At 51.7% G+C, this 13665-nt stretch overlaps 1 protein-coding gene across 9 annotated transcripts in view; it reads left to right on the plus strand.

Annotated features, from left to right (window-relative positions):
- The window catches only part of LOC115183113 (fibroblast growth factor receptor 3), a 166197-nt gene that overhangs the window by 89837 nt on the left and 62695 nt on the right, over positions 1 to 13665 (plus strand). For 6 of the 9 annotated variants that reach the window (XM_029744452.1, XM_029744453.1, XM_029744454.1 and 3 more), the window contains 2 exons: positions 3630 to 3820; positions 11057 to 11210. In XM_029744452.1, coding sequence (XP_029600312.1) covers positions 3630 to 3820; positions 11057 to 11210 — 345 coding nt within the window. The remainder of the gene's footprint in view (positions 1 to 3629; positions 3821 to 11056; positions 11211 to 13665) is intronic. The other 3 variants (XM_029744456.1, XM_029744457.1, XM_029744458.1) reach the window with 1 other exon arrangement.

Consider the following 13665-nt stretch of genomic DNA (forward strand, 5'->3'; position numbering starts at 1 on the left):
CACAGCTAGACGTGCTGGGTAAGACACCACCACAGCTACTAGCTAGACGTGCTGGGTAAGACACCACCACAGCTACCAGCTAGACGTGCTAGGTAAGACACCACCACAGCTAGACGTGCTGGGTAAGACACCACCACAGCTACCAGCTAGACGTGCTAGGTAAGACACCACCACAGCTAGACGTGCTGGGTAAGACACCACCACAGCTACCAGCTAGACGTGCTGGGTAAGACACCACCACAGCTACCAGCTAGACGTGCTAGGTAAGACACCACCACAGCTAGACGTGCTGGGTAAGACACCACCACAGCTACCAGCTAGACGTGCTGGGTAAGACACCACCACAGCTACCAGCTAGAAGTGCTGGGTAAGACACCACCACAGCTACCAGCTAGACGTGCTGGGTAAGACACCATCACAGCTACCAGCTAGACGTGCTAGGTAAGATACCACCACAGCTACCAGCTAGACGTGCTAGGTAAGACACCACCACAGCTAGACGTGCTGGGTAAGACACCACCACAGCTGCTAGCTAGACGTGCTGGGTAAGACACCACCACAGCTACCAGCTAGACGTGCTAGGTAAGACACCACCACAGCTAGACGTGCTGGGTAAGACACCACCACAGCTACCAGCTAGACGTGCTAGGTAAGACACCACCACAGCTAGACGTGCTGGGTAAGACACCACCACAGCTACCAGCTAGACGTGCTGGGTAAGACACCACCACAGCTACCAGCTAGACGTGCTGGGTAAGACACCATCACAGCTACCAGCTAGACGTGCTAGGTAAGATACCACCACAGCTACCAGCTAGACGTGCTAGGTAAGACACCACCACATCTAGACGTGCTGGGTAAGACACCACCACAGCTGCTAGCTAGACGTGCTGGGTAAGACACCACCACAGCTACCAGCTAGACGTGCTAGGTAAGACACCACCACAGCTAGACGTGCTGGGTAAGACACCACCACAGCTACCAGCTAGACGTGCTAGGTAAGACACCACCACAGCTAGACGTGCTGGGTAAGACACCACCACAGCTACCAGCTAGACGTGCTGGGTAAGACACCACCACAGCTACCAGCTAGACGTGCTAGGTAAGACACCACCACAGCTAGACGTGCTGGGTAAGACACCACCACAGCTACCAGCTAGACGTGCTGGGTAAGACACCACCACAGCTACCAGCTAGACGTGCTGGGTAAGACACCACCACAGCTACCAGCTAGACGTGCTGGGTAAGATACCACCACAGCTACCAGCTAGACTAGCTGGGTAAGATACCACCATAGCTACTAGCTAGACGTGCTAGGTAAGATACCACCACAGCTACCAGCTAGACGTGCTGGGTAAGACACCACCACAGCTACCAGCTAGACGTGCTGGGTAAGACACCACCACAGCTACCAGCTAGACGTGCTAGGTAAGACACCACCACAGCTACCAGCTAGACGTGCTGGGTAAGACACCACCACAGCTAGACGTGCTGGGTAAGACACCACCACAGCTACCAGCTAGACGTGCTGGGTAAGATACCACCACAGCTAGACATGCTAGGTAAGACACCACCAACCTACCAGCTAGACGTGCTGGGTAAGACACCACAACAGCTACCAGCTAGACGTGCTGGGTAAGACACCACCACAGCTACCAGTTAGACGTGCTGGGTAAGACACCACCACACCTACCAGCTAGACGTGCTGGGTAAGACACCACCACAGCTACCAGCTAGTTGTGCTGGGTAAGACACCACCACAGCTACCAGCTAGACGTGCTAGGTAAGATACCACCACAGCTAGACGTGCTGGGTAAGACACCACCACAGCTACCAGCTAGACGTGCTAGGTAAGATACCACCACAGCTAGACGTGCTAGGTAAGACACCACCACAGCTAGACGTGCTAGGTAAGACACCACCACAGCTACCAGCTAGACGTGCTGGGTAAGACACCACCACAGCTACCAGCTAGACGTGCTGGGTAAGACACCACCACAGCTACCAGCTAGACGTGCTAGGTAAGACACCACCACAGCTACCAGTTAGACGTGCTAGGTAAGACACCACCACAGCTACTAGCTAGACGTGCTGGGTAAGATACCACCACAGCTACCATCTAGACGTGCTGGGTAAGATACCACCACAGCAACTAGCTAGACCGGCTGGGTAAGACACCACCACAGCTACCAGCTAGACGTGCTAGGTAAGATACCACCACAGCTAGACATGCTAGGTAAGACACCACCACAGCTAGACATGCTAGGTAAGATACTACCACAGCTACTAGCTAGACGTGCTGGTAAGACACCACCACAGCTAGACGTGCTGGGTAAGACACCACCACAGCTACCAGCTAGACGTGCTAGGTAAGACACCACCACAGCTACCAGCTAGACGTGCTAGGTAAGACACCACCACAGCTACCAGCTAGACGTGCTAGGTAAGACACCACCACAGCTACCAGTTAGACGTGCTGGGTAAGATACCACCACAGCTACTAGCTAGAAGTGCTGGGTAAGACACCACCACAGCTACCAGCTAGACGTGCTGGGTAAGACACCACCACAGCTACCAGCTAGACGAGCCAGTTTAGACACCACCAACCTACCAGCTAGATGAGCTAGTTTAGACACCACCAACCTACCAGCTAGATGAGCCAGTTTAGACACCACCAACCTACCAGCTAGACGAGCCAGTTTAGACACCACCAACCTACCAGCTAGACGAGCCAGTTTAGACACCACTAACCTACCAGCTAGACGAGCCAGTTTAGACACCACCAACCTACCAGCTAGACGAGCCAGTTTAGACACCACTAACCTACCAGCTAGACGAGCCAGTTTAGACACCACCATACCTACCAGCTAGACATACCAGTTTAGACACCACCATACCTACCAGCTAGACGAGCCAGTTTAGACACCACTAACCTACCAGCTAGACGAGCCAGTTTAGACACCACCAACCTACCATCTAGACGAGTCAGTTTAGACACCACTAACCTACCAGCTAGACGAGCCAGTTTAGACACCACCAACCTACCATCTAGACGAGTCAGTTTAGACACCACTAACCTACCAGCTAGATGTGGCAGTTTAGACACCACTAACCTACCAGCTAGACGAGCCAGTTTAGACACCACCAACCTACCATCGAGACGAGTCAGTTTAGACACCACCAACCTACCATCTAGACGAGTCAGTTTAGACACCACTAACCTACCAGCTAGACGTGCTGGGTAAGACACCACCAACCTACCATCTAGACGAGTCAGTTTAGACACCACCAACCTACCATCTAGACGAGTCAGTTTAGACACCACTAACCTACCAGCTAGACGTGCTGGGTAAGACACCACCAACCTACCAGCTAGACGAGTCAGTTTAGACACCACTAACCTACCAGCTAGACGAGCCAGTTTAGACACCACCAACCTACCAGCTAGACGAGCTGGGTGAGATGGTCTGAGAGCACTACATGACGGACAACTGGATTGAATGAATTTACATGATTTTATATTGTCACATGCTGTCAATCATCAATGTGATTGTGGTGACTTCATCATACTCTGTGTGTTTTGTTTACCAATAAACCTCCTGCCGCTTTCCCTTCCCTGGCCCAACCAGAGCGCTCCCCTCACAGGCCCATCCTCCAGGCAGGTCTTCCAGCCAATCAGACAGTGGTATTGGGCAGTGATGTGGAGTTCCACTGTAAAGTGTACAGCGATGCCCAGCCTCACATCCAGTGGCTTAAACATATCGAGGTGAACGGCTCTCGATACGGCCCCGACGGAGTCCCATACGTCAACATACTCAAGGTGGGTGGGGCTTAACGGTCTGCTGGACCAATCATATATTTTTCTTGGTTACCTAGACCAATAAGGAAAGAGGCTCTACCACTATCCACAGCAGGAGTCCAGTCAGTATTAGCAGTGAGGAAACAATGGAAACATGGAGTTCTCCTAGTCCTGTATGTAGACACCCCTAGACCTGCCCTTCAGCCTCATCCTAGACCTCCCCTTCAGCCTCACCCTAGACCTCCCCTTCAGCCTCATCCTAGACCTCCCCTTCAGACTCACCCTTCAGCCTCATCCTAGGAGAACTCCATGTTTCTATGATGAGGCTAAAGGGGAGGTCTAGGATGAGGCTGAGTGGTGGGTCTAGGATGAGTCTGAATGGTGGGTCTATGATGAGTCTGAAGGGGAGGTCTAGGATGAGGCTGAGTGGTGGGTCTAGGATGAGTCTGAAGGGGAGGTCTAGGATGAGGCTGAAGGGGAGGTCTAGGGTGAGCCTGAATGAGAGGTCTAGGGTGAGGCTCAAGGGGAGGTCTATGGTGAGGCTGAAGGGGAGGTCTAGGGTGACGCGGAGGGGAGGTCTAGGATGAGGCTGAAGGGGAGGTCTATGGTGAGGCTGAAGGGGAGGTCTAGGGTGACGCGGAGGGGGGGTCTAGGATGAGGCTGAAGGGGAGGTCTAGGGTGAGGCTGAAGGGGAGGTCTAGGATGAGGCTGAAGGGGAGGTCTAGGGTGACGCGGAGGGGGGGTCTAGGATGAGGCTGAAGGGGAGGTCTAGGGTGAGGCTGAAGGGGAGGTCTAGGATGAGGCTGAAGGGGAGGTCTAGGGTGAGCCTGAAGGGGAGGTCTAGGATGAGACTGAGTGGTGGGTCTAGGATGAGTCTGAATGAGAGTTCTAGGATGAGGCTGAAGGGGAGGTCTAGGGTCAGGCTGAATGGGAGGTCTAGGATGAGGCTGAAAGGGAGGTCTAGGGTGAGGCTGAAGGGGAGGTCTAGGGTGAGGCTGAAGGGGAGGTCTAGGGTGAGGCTGAAGGGGAGGTCTAGGATGAGGCTGAAGGGGAGGTCTAGGGTGAGGCTGAAGGGGAGGTCTAGGGTGAGTATGAAGGGGAGGTCTAGGATGAGGCTGAAGGGGAGGTCTAGGGTGAGGCTGAAGGGGAGGTCTAGGGTGAGTATGAAGGGGAGGTCTAGGGTGAGGCTGAAGGGGAGGTCTAGGATGAGTCTGAATGAGAGGTCTAGGATGAGGCTGAAGGGGAGGTCTAGGGTGAGGCTGAATGAGAGGTCTAGGATGAGACTGAAGGGGAGGTCTAGGGTGAGGCTGAAGGGGAGGTCTAGGATGAGGCTGAAGGGGAGGTCTACATACAGGACTAAGATGAGGCTAGGTTCAGAATGTTAGAGACTAGTTGGGTGTTCTCTCTCCAGTCTTCTAGATAGTTTGGTGTTAATATTATTATAACAGAGAAGTCATTTGGTGTTTGTATCAGAGTTCCATAACTGTAGTGTTCCTCAACAGAGCAGTCTCGAGGGACAACACCCTTCCTTCTCACCAGAGAGTTTTAAAAACGATTTTATTTGAGCTCAGAGAAAGAGACTTCCAGAGAAATCAAGAATCTTGCTTTCTCATTCTTGTCTTTTTCTGCATCGAAGGAATAAAACAAACATCTGGTTTGGACTAAAGGGAACTGGTGTGGTGGTGGCAGGCAAGCAGAGAGACGGAAGAAAGTAGAGAGAGAGAGAGAAAGAGAGAGAGAGGGAGAGAGAGAGATGGAAGAGAGGAGAGAAAAAGAGGGAGAGACCGAGAGGGAGGAGAGAGAGAGATGGAGAGATAGAGGAGAGAGTGAGAGTGAGGAGAGAGAGATGGAGAGCGATAGAGAGAATAAGAGAGAGAGAGAGAGAGAGTGAGAGTGAGGAGAGAGAGATGGAGAGCGATAGAGAGAATAAGAGAGAGAGAGAGAGAGGAGAGAGTGAGAGTGTTAACTGATGTGGTGGCGGCAGACAGGCAGAGGGAGACAGCGTTTAACCACCCAGACTCTGATGTGCTGCGTCGCCTCGTCTGAGAGAGGGAGGAGAGAGGGAAGAGGCACCCGAAAAAGCTACCATGGAAAAACTGAGCTAAATAATGAGGGGAAGGGCAGAGTCAGCAGAGAGAGAGAGAGAGAGGGAGAGAGGAGAGAAAGAGAGAAGGAGAGAGAGGGAGGAGGAGAGAGAGAGAGAGGGGAGAGGAGAGAAAGAGAGCAGGAGAGGGGAGGAGAGAGAGAGAGAGAGAGAGAGAGAGAGGGAGAGAGGAGAGAAAGAGAGAAGGAGAGAGAGGGAGGAGGAGAGAGAGAGAGAGGGAGAGGAGAGAAAGAGAGCAGGAGAGAGGAGGAGAGAGAGAGAGCAGGAGAGAGGAGAGAAAGAGAGAAGGAGAGAGAGGAGGAGGAGAGAGAGGGAGAGGAGAGAAAGAGAGAAGGAGAGAGAGGGAGAGAGGGAGAGGCGAGAAGAGAGGTAGAGGGAGGAGAGAAAGAGAGCAGGAGAGAGAGGGAGGAGGAGAGAGAGAGAGGGAGAGGAGAGAAAGAGAGCAGGAGAGAGGGAGGAGAGAGAGAGAGAGGAGAGAGGAGCAAAAGAGAAGGAGAGAGAGGGAGGAGGAGAGAGAGAGAGAGAGAGGAGAGAAAGAGAGCAGGAGAGAGGGAGGAGAGAGAGAGAGAGAGAGAGAGAGAGAGAGAGAGCAGGAGAGAGGGAGGAGAGAGGGAGAGGAGAGAACGAGAGAAGGAGAGAGGGAGGAGGAGGAGGAGAGGGAGAGGAGAGAAAGAGAGCAGGAGAGAGGGAGGAGAGAGAGAGCAGGAGAGAGGAGAGAAGAGAGGAGAGAGAGGGAGGAGGAGAGAGAGAGGGAGAGAGGAGAGAAAGAGAGCAGGAGAGAGAGGGAGGAGGAGGAGAGAGAGAGAGTGAGAGGAGAGAAAGAGAGCAGGAGAGAGAGGGAGGAGGAGAGAGAGAGAGAGGATGTGGTTAGGGAGAGGGGAGGAGGGGGAGTGGGGAGGAGGGGGAGTGGTGGTGGCAGAGCAGCTTTCAATTTTAAAAAAAGTGGGGTGTTTTTAAGAAATGAAAAAAATGAAACTTATGTGAAAGGCTGTCTATATGAAAGCCTAAAATGCTGATGTCTGACTCATGAATAGGTTGGAAGCAGCCATGGTTTTAATGAATTAGCTATACTATTATGAATACATTATATGTTTTAACTAACTATAATCTATTAATACATGATGTATTTAATCAACTATAATATTCTGAATACATGGTGTATTTTAATCAACTATAATATTCTGAATACATGGTGTATTTTAATCAACTATAATCTATTAATACATGATATATTTTATCAGCTATAATATCATGAATACATGTGTTTTATCAACTATGATCTATTAATACATAATATATTTTATCAACTATTGTAACGTTCGGCGTCAGGTAACGAGGAAGCGGACCAAAACGCAGCTGGGAGCGAACACGTTTATTCTTTTACACCGAAATAAACACGTACAAAACAAAGAAAGTACCGATACGTTAGCTGCTCAAAATCAAAGAGACAACAACCCACAAACATCGTGGGGGGAAAAAGAACTTAAATATGATTCCCCAATCAGAGGCAACTAGCGACAGCTGTCTCTGATTGGGAATCGACAGAACCCAACATAGAAATACGCCCCAAAGCAAGGCTATACCAAAAACATAGAAAATAAACTATAGAAATGCCACACCCTGACCAAAATAGAAGAGTTCACCTGGTCAGGGCGTGACAGTACCCCCCCTCCAACGGTGCGTACTCCCGGCGCACCAACCTAAAGTCTATTAGGGGGGGGACCCGGGTGGGCGCCTCACCCTCGGTGGAGGCTCTGGCCCCGGGCGTGTTTCTCCCCCTGCGTCCACCCTAGCCCTACCCCTCTGGCCCGGACTGGACCACGGTGGAGCGGCATGCTCAGGCTCCGGAGCGGAGCCGCCGACCGGAACAGGACTGGTCACCGGTGGACCGGACACAGGCCGTGCCGGACTGTGGACACGCGCCGTGGGCCTGGTGCGGGGAACAGGGACGGGCCGGACAGGACCGGGGACACGCACCACCAACCTGGTGCGGGGAGCAGGGACGGGCCGGACTGGCCTGGGGACACGCACCACCAACCTGGTGCGGGGAGCAGGGACGGGCCGGACTGGACTGGGGACACGCACCACTGGCTTGGTGCGGGGAGCAGGGACGGGCCGGACTGGACTGGGGACACGCACCACTAACCTGGTGCGGGGAGCAGGGACGGGCCGGACTGGACTGGGGACGTCTGGCAGCTCGGGACAGTCTGGGCAGTCTGGCCACTCCGGCAGTTCAGGGCAGTCTGGCCACTCCGGCAGTTCAGGGCAGTCTGGCCACTCCGGCAGTTCAGGGCAGTCTGGCCACTCCGGCAGTTCAGCGCAGTCTGGCCACTCCGGCAGTTCAGCGCAGTCTGGCCACTCCGGCAGTTCAGGGCAGTCTGGCCACTCCGGCAGTTCAGCGCAGTCTGGCCACTCCGGCAGTTCAGCGCAGTCTGGCCACTCCGGCAGTTCAGCGCAGTCTGACCACTCCGGCGACTGTTGACTGGCGGGCAGCTCCGACGACTGTTGACTGACGGGCAGCTCCGACGACTGTTGACTGACGGGCAGCTCCGACGACTGTTGACTGACGGGCAGCTCCGACGACTGTTGACTGGCGGGCAGCTCCGACGACTGTTGACTGGCGGGCAGCTCCGACGACTGTTGACTGGCGGGCAGCTCCGACGACTGTTGACTGGCGGGCAGCTCTGGTGACTGTTGACTGGCGGGCAGCTCCTGCCCCGTCAAACAGCCCTTGTGCCCCCCCCTAAAAAATTATTGGGGATACCTCTCGGTCTCCCTAAACTCTTCCATCGCCCTGGAAATGCTCCTCCTTAACTCGGCCCATGTCCATCCTTCCTCTTCGTTCCTCTGCTGCTTGGTCCTGGTTTGGTGGGTTGTTCTGTAACGTTCGGCGTTAGGTAACGAGGAAGCGGACCAAAACGCAGCTGGGAGCGAACATGTTTATTCTTTTACACCGAAATAAACACGTACAAAACAAAGAAAGTACCGATACGTTAGCTGCTCAAAATCAAAGAGACAACAACCCACAAACATCGTGGGGGGAAAAAGAACTTAAATATGATTCCCCAATCAGAGGCAACTAGCGACAGCTGTCTCTGATTGGGAATCGACAGAACCCAACATAGAAATACGCCCCAAAGCAAGGCTATACCAAAAACATAGAAAATAAACTATAGAAATGCCACACCCTGACCAAAATAGAAGAGTTCACCTGGTCAGGGCGTGACAACTATAATATCATGAATACATGTGTTTTATCAACTATAATCTATTAATACATTATATATTTTATCAACTATAATATCATGAATACATGTGTTTTATCAACTATAATATTATTAATACATGATGTATTTTAATCAACTATAATCTATTAATACATGATGTCGTTTATCAATCAATCAAATTTATTCATGAATCAAATCAAATCAAATCAAATTTATTTATATAGCCCTTCTTACATCAGCTGATCTCACAAAGTGCTGTACAGAAACCCAGCCTAAAACCCCAAACAGCAAGCAATGCAGGTGTAGAAGCACGGTGGCTAGGAAAAACTCCCTATAAATGCCAAAACCTAGGAAGAAACCTAGAGAGGAACCAGGCTATGAGGGGTGGCCAGTCCTCTTCTGGCTGTGCCGGGTGGAGATTATAACAGCACATGGCCTAGATGTTCAAATGTTCATAAATGACCAGCATTGTCAAATAATAATAATCACAGTAGTTGTCGAGGGTGCGACAGGTCAGCACCTCAGGGGTAAATGTCAGTTGGCTTTTTCATAGCCGATCTTTGAGAGTATCTCTACCGCTCCTGCTGTCTCTAGAGAGTTGAAAACAGCAGGTCTGGGACAGGTTGCACGTCCGGTGAATAGGTCAGGGTTCCAGCAGGTCTGGGACAACAGGTCTGGGACAGGTAGCACGTCCGGTGAACAGGTCAGGGTTCCATAGCTGCAGGCAGAACAGTTGGAACTGGAGCAGCAGCAGGGCCAGGTGAACTGGGGACAGCAAGGAGTCATCAAGCCAGGTAGTCCTGAGGCATGGTCCTAGGGCTCAGGTCCTCCGAGAGAGAGAAAGAAAGAAAGAGAAAGAGAGAATTAGAGAGAGCATATTTAAATTCACACAGGACACCGGAAAAGACATTTACATTTTACATTTAAGTAATTTAGCAGACAAGAGAAATACTCCAGATGTGACAGACTGACCCTAGCCCCCCGACACATAAACTACTGCAGCATAAATACTGGAGGCTGAGACAGGAGGGGTCAGGAGACACTTCTTACATCAGCTGGTATCTCAAAGTGCTGTACAGAAACCCAGCCTAAAACCCCAAACAGCAAGCAATGCAGGTGTAGAAGCACGGTGGCTAAGAAAAACTCCCTAGAAAGGCCAAAACCTAGGAAGAAACCTAGAGAGGAACCAGGCTATGAGGGGTGGCCAGTCCTCTTCTGGCTGTGCCGGGTGGAGATTATAACAGAACATGGTCAAGATGTTCAAATGTTCATAGATGACCAGCATGGTCAAATAATAATAATCACAGTGGTTGTCGAGGGTGCAACAGGTCAGCACCTCAGGAGTAAATGTCAGTTGGCTTTTCATAGCCGATCATTGAGAGTATCTCTACCGCTCCTGCTGTCTCTAGAGAGTTGAAAACAGCAGGTCTGGGACAGGTAGCATGTCCGGTGAACAGGTTATCAATTATAATCTATTAATACGTGATGTGTTTTATCAACTATAATATTATGAATACATTAAATGTTTTAGTTGTTGGCCTAGTAACCGAAAGTTTGCAAGATCGAACCCCCGAGCTGACAAGGTGAAAATCTGTCGTTCTGCCCATGAACAAGGCAGTTAACCCACTGTTCCCTGGTAGGTCGTCATTGAAAATAAGAATTGGTTCTTAACTGTCCTGCCTAGTTAAATAAATGATTATGAATACATGATGTGATTTAGTCAAGTATAATCTATAATCCATTTTCTCATGTACTATGTGTTAAATTATTCATCAACAATTTATTTTGTCACCAGTATTGCTGGGGTGTGTGTGTGTGTGTGTGTGTGTTTGTGTGTGTGCATATACGTGTAATTTCCATTGTGTTTTAACCACAGAGATCCTATTAAATCTATGTAACTTCATGGTTTTAACTCCTTCTATCCAGAGTCTAGTCAGCAGGAGGACAGAGGTTGATGTTAAACTGAATGTGTTGAATGTGAGAGAAGCTGATGCCGGGAAGTACTGGTGTCGAGCATCTAACTTTGTAGGAAAGTCAGAAAACGCCTTCTCGCTCTCAGTACACAGACCAGGTAAACCAGGTAAACCCACTACCACTATGACCACCTGGTGCTCCAAGCTGTCTACTGTTGTAACAACCCTCCCTGTCACCCCTTTCTTTCCCTGTCTCCCTGTCTCCTTCTGTCTCCCTCTGTCTCCCTCTGTCTCCTTCTGTCTCTCCCTGTCTCCCTCTGTCTTTCCCTGTCTCCTTCTGTCTCCTTCTGTCTCTCCCTGTCTCCCTCTGTCTCCCTGTCTCCTTCTGTCTCTCCCTGTCTCCTTCTGTCTCTCCCTGTCTCCCTGTCTCCCTCTGTCTCCCTGTCTCCCTCTGTCTCCCTCTGTCTGCTTCTGTCTCTCCCTGTCTCCCTCTGTCTCCCTGTCTCCCTCTGTCTCCCTGTCTCCTTCTGTCTCTCCCTGTCTCCTTCTGTCTCTCCCTGTCTCCCTCTGTCTCCCTCTGTCTCCCTCTGTCTCCCTCTGTCTCCCCCTGTCTCCCTGTCTCCCTGTCTCCTTCTGTCTCTCCCTGTCTTTCCCCGTCTCCCTCTGTCTCCCCCTGTCTCCCTCTGTCTCCCTCTGTCTCCTTGTCTCCTTCTGTCTCCCTGTCTCCTTCTGTCTCCCCCTGTCTCTCCCCGTCTCCCTAACCCTCCCTAGCAATGTTTACGCTGTGTCTTTTTTTACAATATTCATCCTGTGCCCACACACTAATTCTGAAAAGTGAAAGTATACCTGTGAGAGTGGTCGCCCTGGTAGTAGTTGTAGGTTTTTATACATTACCCAAAACCAATCTGAGAGTTAATTTGAACATTGGAAAAAAAGCTACTGTGTAAATACTGCAATGCGGGTTTGATTGAATTAGCCCTGTTACACTGAAATAGTTAGTGTCTCATCCATTTACCTCCCCCTCCTTCCCTATCCCTCTCTCTTCTCCCTTCTCCATCTCCCTCCTCCCCTTCTCCCTCCTCTCCCTCCTCCCCCTCTCCCCCTCTCCCCCTCCGTCCTCTCTTCTCTTCTTCCTTCTCTCCTCTCCCTCCTTTCGTTCTCCCTCCTGTCCTCCCCCTCGTTGACTTCTCCCTCTCCCTACTCTCCTCCCTCATCTCCTCTCCCTCCTCCCCCGTCCCCTCCTCTCCCTCCTGCCCCTCTCCCTCCTCCCCCTCATCTCCTCCCCTCTCTTCTTCCTTCTCTCCTCTCCCTCCTTTCGTTCTCCCTCCTCTCCTCTCCTCCCCCTCCTCTCATTCTCCCTCCTGTCCTCCCCCTTGTTGACTTCTCCCTCCTCTCCTCCCTCCTCTCCCTCCTCTCCTCTACTCTCCTCCCCTCTCCTCTTCCTCCTCTCGCTCCTCTCGCTCCTCTCCTCCTCCTGCTCCCCTTCTACCTCTCCCTCCTTTCCTCCCTTCTCCTTGTCCCTCCTCTCCTCTCCCTCCTCTCCTCCCTCCTCTCCTCTCCCTCCTCTCCTCCTCTCCCTCTCCCTCCTCTCCCTCTCCCTCCTCTCCCTCCTTCCCTTCTCGCTCCTTCTCTTTCCTATCCTCTATTGAAATACACCCATGGGGTTTCCAATCCTCTATTGAAATACACCCATGGTGTTTCCTATCCTCTATTGAAATACACCCATGGTGTTTCCTATCCTCTATTGAAATACACCCATGGTGTTTCCTATCCTCTATTGAAATACACCCATGGGGTTTCCTATCCTCTATTGAAATACACCCATGGGGTTTCCTATCCTCTATTGAAATACACCCATGGGGTTTCCTATCCTCTATTGAAATACACCCATGGGGTTTCCTATCCTCTATTGAAATACACCCATGGTGTTTCCTATCCTCGACTTTACAGCAGTGTGTTTTTGCAGATACCATGGTGCTGATCATATGGCCTTGGGTCCTAGTTCAAAAAGCATGTAGTCAAAAGCAAAAATGTGTTCAGCCCATCTCCTCCCATCTCCTCCTCCTCCCCTCCCCTCTCCTCCTCCCCTCTCCTCCTCCTTCTCCCTTCCTCTCCCACCTCCTCCCATCTCCTCCCCTCCCCTCTCCCGTCTCCTCCCATCTCCTCTCCTCCCCTCCCTTCTCCCCTCTCCTCCTCCCATCTCCTCCTCCCCTCTCCCCTCTCTCCTCCTCCTTCTCCCTTCCTCCCCTCCTCCTCCCCTCCCCTCTCCCCTCTCCTCCTCCCCTCTCCTCCTCCTCCTCCCTTCTCCTCTCTCCTCCTCCTCTCCCCTCACCTCCTCCCTCTCCCTTCCTCCCCTCCTCCTCTCTCCTCCTCCTCCCCTCACCTCCTCCCTCTCCCTTCCTCCCCTCCTTCTCAGCTTGGTTCAGTATGTGGTGTGGTGGTGTGGTTCTCTACTGCTCCTCTGTGTGTCAGCTGTTTTCAGGTTGAGGTAACGACCGTCCCATCAAGCAGCCTGGAACCCTGTAGAATGAGGTCTTCAGTACTGCTTCCTGTGACCCCTGACCTATAACCCTCTGTTCCCATGGTGACTGGTGTCTCTTTGTACTCTGTGTATTTGGTGTT

Source organism: Salmo trutta, unplaced genomic scaffold, assembly GCF_901001165.1.
Source record: "Salmo trutta unplaced genomic scaffold, fSalTru1.1, whole genome shotgun sequence".
In the NCBI taxonomy this organism is placed as follows: Eukaryota; Metazoa; Chordata; class Actinopteri; order Salmoniformes; family Salmonidae; genus Salmo; species Salmo trutta.